Source organism: Chiloscyllium plagiosum, unplaced genomic scaffold, assembly GCF_037043375.1.
Source record: "Chiloscyllium plagiosum isolate Xiang-an unplaced genomic scaffold, Cpla_swu_hap1 HiC_scaffold_9, whole genome shotgun sequence".
NCBI classification, from domain to species: Eukaryota; Metazoa; Chordata; class Chondrichthyes; order Orectolobiformes; family Hemiscylliidae; genus Chiloscyllium; species Chiloscyllium plagiosum.
Genome location: NW_028270147.1, coordinates 63,584,143 through 63,597,181, shown reverse-complemented (window position 1 = coordinate 63,597,181; position 13,039 = coordinate 63,584,143). Strand labels below are relative to the sequence as shown.

The window sequence follows — 13,039 nt, the reverse complement described above, 5'->3', positions numbered from 1 at the left end:
AAAACGCAGCACATTGCATTTATCCGAAATAAACTCCATCTGCCACTTCTCAGTCCATTGGCCCATCTGGTCCAGATCCTGTTGTAATCTGAGGTAACCCTCTTCGCTGTCCACTACACCTACAATTTTGGTGTCATCTGCAAACTTACTAACTGTACCTCTTATGCTCGCATCCAAATCATTTATGTAAATGACAAAAAGTAGAGGGCCCAGCACCGATCCTTGTGGCACTCCACTGGTCACAGGCCTCCAGTCTGAAAAACAACCCTCCACCACCACCCTCTGTCTTCTACCTTTGAGCCAGTTCTGTATCCAAATGGCTATTTCTCCCTGTATTCCATGAGATCTAACCTTGCTAATCAGTCTCCCATGGGGAACCTTGTCGAACGCCTTACTGAAGTCCATATAGATCACATCTACTGCCCTGCCCTCATCAATCTTCTTAGTTACTTCTTCAAAAAACTCAGACAAGTTTGTGAGACATGATTTCCCATGCACAAAGCCATGTTGACTATCCCGAATCAGTCCTTGCCTTTCCAAATACATGTACATCCTGTCCCTCAGGATTCCCTCCAACATCTTGCCCACCACCGAGGTCAGGCTCACCGGTCTATAGTTCCCTGACTTGTCTTTACCGCCCTTCTTAAACAGTGGCACCACGTTTGCCAACCTCCAGTCTTCCGGCACCTCACCTGTGACTATCGATGATACAAATATCTCAGCAAGAGGCTCAGCAATCACTTCTCTAACTTCCCACAGAGTTCTCGGGTACACCTGATCAGGTCCTGGGGATTTATCCACCTTTAAACGTTTCAAGACATTCAGCACTTCCTCCTCTGTAATCTGGACTGGACATTTTGCAAGATGTCACCATCTATTTCCCTACAGTCTATATCTTCCATATCCTTTTCCACAGTAAATACTGATGCAAAATATTAATTTAGTATCTCTCCTATTTTCTGTGGCTCCACACAAAGGCCGCCTTGTTGATCTTTGAGGGGCCCTATTCTCTCCCTAGTTACCCTGTTGTCCTTAAAAATATTTGTAAAAACCCTTTGGATTCTCCTTAATTCTACTTGTCAAAGCTATCTCATGTCCCCTTTTTGACCTCCTGATTTCCCTCTTAAGTATACTCCTACTTTCTTTATACTCTTCTAAGGATTCACTCGATCTATCCTGTCTATATCTGATATATGCTTCCTTTATCTTAACCAAACCCTCAATTTCTTTAGTCATCCAGCATTCCCTATACCTACCAGCCTTCCCTTTCACTCTGTCAGGAGTATACTTTCACTGGATTCTTGTTATCTCATTTCTGAAGGCTTCCCATTTTTCAGCCATCCCTTTACCTGCGAACATCTGCCTCCAATCAGCTTTCGAAAGTTCTTGCCTAATACCGTCAAAATTGGCCTTTCTCCAATTTAGAACTTCAACTTTTAGATCTGGTCTATCCTTTTCCATCACTATTTTAAAACGAATAGAATTATGATCGCTGGCCCCAAAGTGCTCCCCCACTGACACCTCAGTCACCTGCCCTGTCTTATTTCCCAAGAGTAGGTCAAGTTTTGCACCTTCTCTAGTAGGTACGTCCACATACTGATTCAGAAAATTGTCTTGTACACACTTAAGGAATTCCTCTCCATCTAAACCTTTAACACCATGGTGGCACGGTGGCACAGTGGTTAGCACTGCTGCCTCACAGCGCTAGAGACCCGGGTTCAATTCCCGCCTCAGGTGACTGACTGTGTGGAGTTTGCACATTCTCCCCGTGTCTGCGTGGGTTTCCTCCGGGTGCTCCGGTTTCCTCCCACAGTCCAAAGATGTGCAGGTCAGGTGAATTGGCCATACTAAATTGCCGTAGTGTTAGGTAAGGGGTAAATGTAGGGGTATGGGTGGGTTGCGCTTCGGCGGGGCGGTGTGGACTTGTTGGGCCGAAGGGCCTGTTTCCACACTGTAAGTAATCTAATCTAATCTAATCTAGTCCCAGTCGATGTTTGGAAAGTTAAAATTATTGTTAGAGTTCCGGTTGGAATGCCATGCTTCAAGGAATTCTCGTGCGTGTCTCTGTTTGGCCCATCCTAGGATAGATGTGGTGTCCCAGTCAAACTGGTGTCCTTCTTTGTCTATATGTCGTGATACTAATGATAGTGGATCATGTCTTTTTGAGGCTAGTTGATGTTCATATATCCTGGTGGCCAGCATACAGACAAAGAAGGACACCACTTTGACTGAGACAATGCATCCATTCCAAGACAAGCCAAGCAGAGAATTCCTTGAAGCAAACGGAACTTTATCAATAAACACATCAATTTGGACCCATTCTACCATCCTCCGGAGAAAAACAACTGGAAATGATATCACCCACCCAAAGAAACCTAAACATATAAATTGAAAGCGGGACACACCACCAGCGCTTCACCGGAGGCTCACTGATGATGTTACCTAGTATGGTGATGAAACATCTGAAAACAAACCTTCCAGCTCAGCAAGCAAACTTACATTTTAATGAGAATTCCTTGAAGCAAACGGAACTTTATCAATAAACACATCAATTTGGACCCATTCTACCATCCTCCGGAGAAAAACAACTGGAAATGATATCACCCACCCAAAGAAACCTAAACATATAAATTGAAAGCGGGACACACCACCAGCGCTTCACCGGAGGCTCACTGATGATGTTACCTAGTATGGTGATGAAACATCTGAAAACAAACCTTCCAGCTCAGCAAGCAAACTTACATTTTAAGTGGTTTATCTGTTTACCTAAGATGCATTGAAGGTGGTGTAGTGGTAATCTGACTGCACTAGTCATCCATGAGGCCAGGCAAATCTCTGGGGCATGGATTTGAATCTCAGCATTGTATTTGGTAAAATTTGAATTCAATTACTAAATCTAGAATTAAACGCTAGACTAATAGTGACCAGGAAACTGTTATTAATTGTAATTAAAAGCTGCCTGGTTCACTAATGGTCTTTAGAGAAGGAAAGTCATCAGCAACATATTTGATTCTTAAATGCCCTCAAGTGGCCATGCAAGCCACTTCATTCTATCTAACCCCTAAAATGTCTGATAAAAGGAATGTAACTGGAAAGACCATGTGTCTTGCTTAATTCCATTAAGAACTGACAACAGAGCACTGTCGACAGTGCAAAGTCTTTGTTATTAATATCTTGCTGGGGAGGGGACGGGGGGGCTTTTGCTAAAACTGAGAGAACTATTGCACAGACTGGTCAAGATTTGAGCAGACCTAGCAACTCAATACTGGACATCTGTGATGTGCTTCGGGCAATCCGTGGCAGCAGAACTGCATTGCACAACAATCTAAGCTGTTCACCCCACATATCCACTACCCTAACATTGCCATCAAGTCAGGAGATCAACCCACTTTTAATCAAGAGTGCAGGAGGACATGCCAGGACCAGCTCTAAGCACACCTGAAGGAGGTGTGAAACTAATTAAGCTGCACAGAACTATCAGCATGCCGAATAGTGTAAACAGCGTGCAGTAGACAGATCAAAGTAATCCCACAATCAACCAATCTCATCTGATAAAAGCAAAATACTGCAGATACTGAAAACGAATGAGTGTGATGGAATATTCTCTACTTGCCTTAATGAGTGAAGTCTCCAACCACACTGAAGAAGCTTGACACCGTCCAGGTCACAGCAGCCTAATTAATTGGTACTCATCTGACACCTTCAACATTCACTCCTTCCACCACTGGGATACAATAACAACATCGACAAGATACACTGCAAAAACTCTCTCTGGCTTCTTAGGCAACATCTTCCAAATCCGCATCCAGTAGCATCTAACAGCATGAGGGCAGCAGATCCACAGGAATACCCTGCAAGTTCTCCTCCCAAGTCTCACACCATCCTGACTTGGAATTACACCATCATTCCTTTGCTGTCATCCTGTAACTCCCTCCCTAACAACACTGTAGGTGTACCTACACCACATGGACTACTAAGGTTCAACACAGCAAATCACCATCACCCTTTCAAACAATTGGGAATGGAAAAAACTTGTATCTTAGCCTGTGACGCTGACATCTTGTAAATGAATAATATAAATGGATAAGAGGTTGAAACGTAGTTTATTCTAATTCTCTTCCATCCCCAAATTGGTTTCAGGATGAGATTCCAGATAGGCTGGCCAAGAAAGAAAAACCAAAAGGAATAATAATTTATAGCAAGTATGTATTTATTAGAATGCTGTTATTTTTCTCACAACTAAGCTAGGACTACAGCACACATTAAACATAACATTTACCACAACCTACTCATTTATCTTGTATGCACATTTAATATTCACAATAATCTATAAATTCTTATACTTTATATGCACAGTAAACTTAATGACTTGGATGGCAAATTTGTGTAGTGTATGTTCCATCTAAAAGTACGGTTCACTGCAAGTGATTCTAATTTAGTCATTTGAAGTGCTTGCAATAACTCAGCAGGTGAATATGCTGCCTCCTGTAGTGCTGAGACATTTGGACTAAGAAGCTGTGACCCTTGATGTGTTTAAGTTAGCTGATCACAGCTGTTGTGACTTTGGGGACATTGCAATTGACCTCAATGCCTTTTTCAACTGAGGAGATTATCTAACTATTGACTTCTGGTGAAAAGTGCAGACTTGTCGATGGTAGGTGGAGACAGATTGCACTTGATACACACTCAACACAAAGAATGGCAGCTTGGAGGTACATAATGCATTGTCAGTACTTGAGATCTAGAAGCTTCACAAGAGTTTTTTTTAAAATGCTGTAATAAGCTAAATTTAATCTTTTGTTTGTTGGGTATTTCATTTTGTATGTATTTTCTCTTGTGGACTAGAGAATTAAATTCTACCAAAAGGGATATGTGTTTTTCGACTGGAAAGAAGGTTACTGGGGAGCTGCATTATTGTTTCTACTGGACGTAGGTTTACAGCACTAAATTGCCCATAATTCAAGATTACAACTAACCTAGTAATCTCTCACTACCATAAGATAGTAAATTGTCATGGTGGTGCTTGATGCTGTTTTCTGGGGTTAGAGCTAATGCAGACTGTTATAGAACATTTAATTTGCATCAATCCAGTTTACACCTGACACTAAAATGCTTTGTACTGATCTGACAAAACATAATGCCCCCAACTCTCCTCAGGTGGGTTGGCGATGTGATTGAGTAAGGACATACATGCTGATCTCCAAATCCTCTGAACAAATCAAAGGCAGGCAGGCTTGCAGGCAGTGTCCTTGTTCAAAACTCAGTTGAAGCCCATAAATATCCACTTAAAGGTATGAATCCACTACTGCTGGTATTCAACTAGCACTAGGCAGTGGCTCACAATTGGCAAGACTGCCCAGCACACCATTCTGAGTTTTTCAGCAGCCTATTTGGGGAGGGGGATGGTGTTCATTCATTCATGGATTCTCTGCTCAATCGAAGGTCCCAGCCAGGTAGCATTTCCCTACCTTGCTTCGGACCAAACTCTTCCCGCCCCCACATCACAACTTCTGTTCCCTATCTTGCTGGTGCACTCACCTCTGTTTGGGGGTTCCACCAGCCATCCTTGTGGTAGGCCCCATTGTAAGACAGATGGGGATTACCGCCCTCAGTCATACCACCACCTTGTGATTGACCAGATCCCGGACGTGGTTTCCACCCAGCAGTTGGGTGGCCCAACACTGTCTGGGTAAGCATCCAATTACCTGAAATAGTATTTGGGCCTCCTGGAGAAAGGCTCCAACCGGTTATCCCATTGCTAGGCAAGGGCCCCATTGCCAACTTTAAATTCTGGCCAGTATGACATGTCTATCTCACAAAGCTACCAAGTTTGCAGGTGATCTGAAAGGTTTTAAAAAATCAAGAGTAAAAACAAGAGGTGGGTTTTTAAGGGACATTTGTATTTAAAGGTGGAGAGGTGGTGAATTCTGTGATGAATAAAGGGAAATAAACAGGAATGTAAAATAAAATTCCAGGTTACAAAACACAGCATGTGATATATTTGGGGACATTGGTGTTTATATCATTAACACCAATATCACAATGTGCCAGAATGGGAAAGATAGTCCGCTGGATCTTGATATAGCCAGAGAGATTAAGTACATCCCAAGAACCTGTACAAGTCACAACTACAATGATACCTGGAGTAGTATGTGCATTTCTGGTCGCAATGAAGATATCCAGATTTTGGTATTTGAGAAAAAGACAACCAAACTGATACTCGATGCAAGCATTTCAGTTACAATGGGAGGGTGGAGTGGTGAGGCTCAATCTGGAGATTTTGGAAAATTATTATTCACGATACTTATGTGGCTGGATAAATGGCCATAAAATCTGGAACTGAAGAACGTCGTAAGAAGCTTAAGAGAAGAATGGTGCACAGATAGTTAGAATCTGCCGAGAACATAAACTAGGAGTAGGAGTAGTTAGTTCAGCCCTTTAAGATTACTCTGCTGTTCAACATGGTCATGGCACACCTCTGCATCAGTTCCATTTACCTGCCTGCCCCCAAAACCCTTTCACCCATTACTAAGTTAAAAATATATCCATTTCCTTCTCAAATTCTTTTCAGTGTCCAGACGACCACTGCACTCTGGGACAGTGAATTCCACAGATTCATGACCATTTGACAGAAACAATTCCTCCTCAGACCGAGGTCATTGAGCCTTCAATAAGATCATTTCTGATCAGATTGTAACCTCAAATCTGCATTCCCACATACTGCAATAACCTTTCACCCCTTGGCTTTGACGAATTTATCCATCTCTTCTTTCAAAATATTTAAGGGCTCTAAATTGATCATCTTTTCCCTCTGAGTTCCAAAGATATGCATTCCTCTGAAGGCGAAAAAAACTGCCTACTCTGTGTTCTAAATGGAGGGGGGAGGTGGGATTTTTAAAAAGTGATCTCGAGTTCCATGGACCAGAGCTTTGCTACATTCTTATTCCCCAAACTGTCATTCCAAATCTTTTGAAGATCAAACATTGAGGAAAAAAAACATTCTATTTTAACTCTAATCAGTTGCTTAAGTGAAGTGCGTGGACATTATTAATATTTCCAAGAGATTTTGTTCAGAATGATTTCTAGCATGGTATCATGCTGTAGCTCCCTCACTATGGATTCTCTCACTTTTAAAATAGTTGAATATAGGTGGGTTAGCATCCAATGTCACACAAATAACAAATTGGTGATTCTCCTGAACTGATTTCCTAGTCTTTGGCAATGTATCAAGAAGAGACCGTGTTCAGACATGTGGGCCTTTCTGAAAAGAAAGAGGATGTTTTGAGATAAGCGTGTACTTCATACTTTAATGAATTCTAAAGTGAATGAGGAAGTTTTATTGCTTTATTTTGTATTTCATGTGTACAGTTTTACACGTATATTGTTTAACAACATTGTTTTCTTTCATCAGTTTTGTTGCCACTCTTTTGACATTGTTGCCTTCGTGCATAAAGCTGACAATTAACCCCTCGCTAAAGGGGTTCAAACTTGCACTGGTAGGTCTTTAATTCATTTTGTTTAGCATACATTGATGTTTATTGCATGTAATTAATTTCTTTTTGTTTTAGAAGGAGCTTTCCTACAGCTCAGTTTTTTTAGTGCACCTGAACTAGATTAATGACGAACATCCCTTGAATCAATGTACTGAGGTCACTACTGAGCAATAGTAGAGACAAAATATCCTGAATTTACTTAACACCATTGTTTGGAGGGATATGGGGCTGGGTGCTGGCAGTTGGGACTAGAGTGGGTTGGGATATCTGGTTGTCATGGACAGGTTTCCATGCTGTACATCTTTATGACTCTATGGTCTCCCTGCTGTAGGAAAGAAGTTTAATTTGAGAGGGGTCAGAAAAGATTTACAAGGATATTGCCTGGATTGGAGGGTTTGAACTATAGAGAGAAGCTGAATATGCTGGGGCTATTTTCCCTGGAGTTCAGAGACTGAGGGGTGACATTATAGAGGTTTATAAAATCAAGAGGGGCACAGATAGGATAAATAGCCAAGGTCTTTTTCCCAGGGTAGGGGAGTCCAAAACTAGAGGGCATAGATTTAAGGTGGGAGGGGAAAGATTTAAAAGGGACCTCAGGAAAAACCTGGTCACGCAGAGGGTGATGCACGTATGGAACGAGCTACCAGAAGAGGTAGTGGAGACGGATACAATTATAATATTTAAAATGAATCTGATGGGTACATGAATAGGAAGGATTTAAAGCGATATGTGGCAAATGGGACCAGAGCAGTTTAGGATACTAGAGCAGACAAGTTGGACGGAAGGGTCTGTTTCATGCTGTGACTCAATGGATGTGTGAATGTCTGAATCAGGTAGATCTGTATTTTTAATCCCTACTATCCGGCTGTTAAATAGTCTGTTAACATTCTCTTCTTTGATTCTTTCTTGAAAAAATAGGCACTTAATTGAGACACCAAAATGTTGGTGTCACATATAAACACAAATTAACAGCAGACCTAGGCCATTGAGCCTTCAATAAAATCATGTCTGATTAGATTGTATCCTTAAATCTGCATTCCCATATAACTTTCACCTGTGGCTTTAGAAGAATTTATCTACTCTGCTTTCAAAGTATTTAAAGACTGAATTTGTTATCTTTCTATCTGAGCGTTTCAAAGATACTCAACCTTCTAAAATGGGGAAAAAAGCCTACTCTCTATTCCAAATGACAACCCCTGATTTTTAAACCAGTGACCTCTAGTTCTCAATTCTCCTATTAGAAGAAACATCCTTTCCACTTCTACCATGTCAAGACCTCTCAAGCTCTTTTGTGTTTCAATCAAGTCACTTCTTACTCTTCCAGAGTCCATGCTGATCCTATCCAACTTTTTCTCTAAGATAACTCGCTCATTCCAACTATAACTCTGGTAAAGTTTCTCTGAACTCCCTCCAGTATATTTACATCTTTCCTAAAGAAGGTGGCCAACACTATGCAGATATGGTCTCACCTGTGCCCTATATAACTGAAGCATAACCTCCCTACTTTTGTATTTATTTTCCCTCATAATAAATGGTAACATTCTATTAACTTTCTAAATTACTTGCTCTACCTGCACACTAACCTTTTGCGATTCATGCACGAGGACACCCAGATCCCTTTGCATCTCAGAACTTTGTAATCTCCCACCATTTTTGATTTAAATGCTTCTTTTCATTCTTCCTGCCAGATGGACAATTTCACATTTTCCCATTATTTGCCACAAACCTGCCCACTTATAAATCTGTCTATATTTTTTTCTGGCTTCCTTATATCCCTCGACAACCTTTCTATCTATCTTTATGTCATCTGCAAATTTGGCAAGCAAACCTTCTATCCCTTCCTACAAGTGATTTATACAAATCATTATTTGTTGAGGTTCCTGCACCAATTCCTGTACCACGCATTTTTCCAACCTTGAAGAAGACTCACTTATACCTACTCTCTGCTTCTAGTTAGCCAGTCAATCTTCTCTCCATGCCAATATGTTGCCTCTTACATTATGAACTTACATTTTCTGCAATAACCTTTGATGTGGAAAATTATCAAATGCCTTCTGGAAATCTAAGTACAGTACATCCATAAGTTCCTCTTTAACCACAGTATATATAACCACTTCAAAGAATTCCAATGGATTGGTGAAACATGATTTCTCTTTCACTAAACCATGTTGACTCTCCCTGATCACCTTGAATTTACCTTGCTATAATTCTACTAACAATGGTTTCTAGCATTTTCAGTGTGACAGGTGTTAAGCAAATTAGCCAGTCGATTCCTGCTTTCTGACTCCCTCCCTTTTTGAATAAAAGCATTCCATTCACTACCTTCCAATCGAATGGGACTGCCCTTGAATCAAGGGAACCTTTTAAATTAAAACCATTTTGACAACTATCTCACTAGCCACTCCTTTTAAGACCCTACATAAGCTATATCTCCCCTCTATTCTAGCCAATGCTGCATTTCTCAAGAGTATACTATTTGCATTTACTTGCTTTTCAGTAAACATCACTAGATAGTGATCAGCAATGAAAATGCTGCCTCAATCTTTCCCTTTACTCATCCAAGGAATGCTGACACATCCATTGTGGCTCTGGATTAGTTAATTTATCGCTAAGTTCTTCTTGCTCTGTGTTGCTGCTTCCTGCAGTGCATTTATACATCCTGCTATCAAGAGTTTCAGACTGATTTTTTATTGTCTGCAAATATTTAAACAGAATTTGTTGGGTGGTGAGAGAATTTTTAGTAAAGGCTACAAACAAGGAAGTTTAATTTTCACCTTTAGATTTTGACCTTCTAAGTAAGTTTGGCACTTACTCAGGGAATGTAACTCAGTATCTGAGGATTGAAAGTGAAGACAGATAATGACAGGATTCCATCATGTTATAAGATCCCTTGGCGGCTGGTAGGGAACATGTGTTGTGGAATGTGAGCTGCACTCTGCAGACACAGTTTAAAACAAAACGTCAACACTATTCTTGATGACCTGGCATCTGAAGGCACTGCTAAGTGTAATACTAAGTCATACAGATGGGATGATTCCAGGTTCTTGCGTTCATCTGCTAAGTTAGCTAATCTTTGCTGGGACAATAGTTGGGATTGTATAATTGGCTTTATTGCCTTTCAGCAGGGGGAAAGTTCAGCTCGTGTTTCCATTCCGGATTGCTGTCTGCTGACTGTTATCGAATATGTGCCTCTTGGATGCGGACAACCTCGGGCTCAGTGGTGATGCTGTCCATATTGGTTTCTCCACCGACACACGTTTTTAGCCAAAAATGACTGCTTGGTTGAGACTCCAGAGAGCAGCCACCAGCTCCAAAGTACAACATAAATTCAATACAGGAAGGGCAGCAAGAAGAAGTAGGGGAGAAAACAAATTAAAATCGAAGAAATCACTTGACAGCACAACTTCCACTTCAACTAATTTGCTTTAAAGTGCTTGTAACTTGGAATTTAAAGTATTTGCTTTTTAAAATTTTTAACAATGAATTTATAAATTGATTGGTCACGAGTAAGGTTTCAAAGTACAGCAATAATTAACTTGAACTCTACACGTCTCGTGAGTCATTACAATTCTAAAAGTGCTGACAGTCTTGGGAGAATCAGAAATGCAGATAAATGCTTGAAATGCTGAACTTGTACTGAAGCTTTAGCTATTTATGAACAATCTTGAGCAAATTCAAATCATTTACTTCAGACAATGTTACTATTCTCTACTAAAATCTTGTTTAAAATCTATACTTATGAAATGACTAACTATAGTGTCATGGTTTTGAGAAATCTGAAGGATTAATTATGGAAATACATTAAAGTCTACAACAGTGAGCTATATAATGCAAGTCTTTAATTTTTCTTTGATTTTGATTATGCCACTGAGGGAATTATTGCCAAGTGGTTTGCTACAGGAAAAAGAACAAAAGTACACTGTTTATTTGAACCCTTTCACTGGGATGGGTGTTGAGATAGATTGGCCTCCAAACAAAATATTGATACACCTTTTTGTTAAAAGCAAAAAAAAAGAGCAAAGCACATGTTTGGTCAATATCCTATAGACAGTCCATGAGCAGAGAATTGAAACCGTGAGGTCTGTCTACTGAAGCTTCCGGTGAATGGTAGCCAGACCATAATTTGACCACTACTATTCTAGCATATGAGGTATCTTAAAAGCTCCGTTTTTGTACAATGATGTAGCATCAAGATACTGGCCAACAAGTGTTGCTTCAACCTTAATCTAAGAGGTAGCAGATTATAGCGAATGTGGTAATACATTTGACCTTCCCTCCTAACCTAGGGCCCTTCCTTATTGCTATAATAAGTATGAGTTGCTGCAGGGAATTATGGAATATCTTACTGACACTGTCCAAGCCAGTGGATCTCATAATACAGTCTCACATCATTTGCAGCCCACCTTCCCTCAACTATGTTCCCTAGACTAGATTTTTCTTCTGTTGTTCAGACATCTTTCATGAGCTGCTTGACTGCTGTAGTTTGCATTCTAGCTGGACAGGATGGATTGCTCACCACTGCCATAAGTGAATGTAAGTTACCTCAACTGGGAGGCAGTGTAAAGCCAACTTTTCTGCATTAAATGAAAGTACACAATTTAAAATTGTGTTAGTCTTTTCCAGATTTCACTTGGCAACTGCTCTCAGTTGTACTTCTGATATTAGCAGCCATGTTTAAAGGGAATCACAACAGAACAGATCCCACCTGTGGAATGATACATTTCCAGGGGTTGTTTGTCAACTAGATATTGACCAGTAATTAGCACTGGCCTGAGCTCACACAGAAATATCAGGGGTTGCTGGCAGTTGTGAAGCTGAAACAAAGCAAAGTGCTGGAAATACTCAGCAGGTTTGGTCTCATCTGTAAAGACAGGAGCATTTAATGCTTTAAGTCAATTTTGAATAAGTGAATGCCTTTGAAAAGGTAAAAGTTGGGCTAGTAGGAGAATTTAGGTGACGATTTCTTGCAATTTTTAATGGACACAAATTGAAATTTAATTTTCTTTTCAATTTCTAGGTGAACTGTTCCTTGTCATTCTTCCTGTTTTCTTTCCAAGTTCATGAGAAGTCTATACTTCTGGCTGCTCTGTAAGTTTTGAAAATCTGTAATTTTAATGTCCTGGGATAGAAATTTATTAATCATCCGATGAACAGCAGATTAAATAAGGACAATTCATATCTTGCTGCTGTCATTTAATTAGGACATGTTAAGGACTTTCCAGTGTTAAGGGTAAATTTGTTAATGCTGTGAAAGATTTGAAACCAACATTTTAAGTCTCTGGCCTTAATTTTTCCTTTTTCTGTTGAAGTGTTGACACTCGTGCAATATGATTTCCTCAATGCTGACAGATTTTGAAAGTCTCTTACTGGCTGTTCTTGATGAGTTTTCACAGTGAACACAGATGAATGATTGAACTCTGGGTTGAGGGAGGGGGGGGGGGACATTGCAACGAGCTTGCAGTCCCCTTAGTTCAGTATGCACTTTCCATCAGGAATACGCAGGATGTTGGCTCAAATGACAGTCATTGTTCATCCATTTATGATTG

At 40.3% G+C, this 13,039-nt stretch overlaps 1 protein-coding gene across 2 annotated transcripts in view; it reads left to right on the top strand.

The window, feature by feature from the left end:
• alg6 (ALG6 alpha-1,3-glucosyltransferase) overlaps window positions 1-13,039 on the top strand; it is a 58,325-nt gene that overhangs the window by 32,453 nt on the left and 12,833 nt on the right. Inside the window, exons 10-11 of one of the 2 annotated variants that reach the window (XM_087990693.1) lie at window positions 7,412-7,496; window positions 12,511-12,581. The exons of the other annotated variant lie outside the window; for it this stretch is intronic. Of the exons in view, the coding sequence (XP_087846819.1) occupies window positions 7,412-7,496; window positions 12,511-12,581 (156 nt within the window). The remainder of the gene's footprint in view (window positions 1-7,411; window positions 7,497-12,510; window positions 12,582-13,039) is intronic. 2 annotated transcript variants of the gene reach the window in all.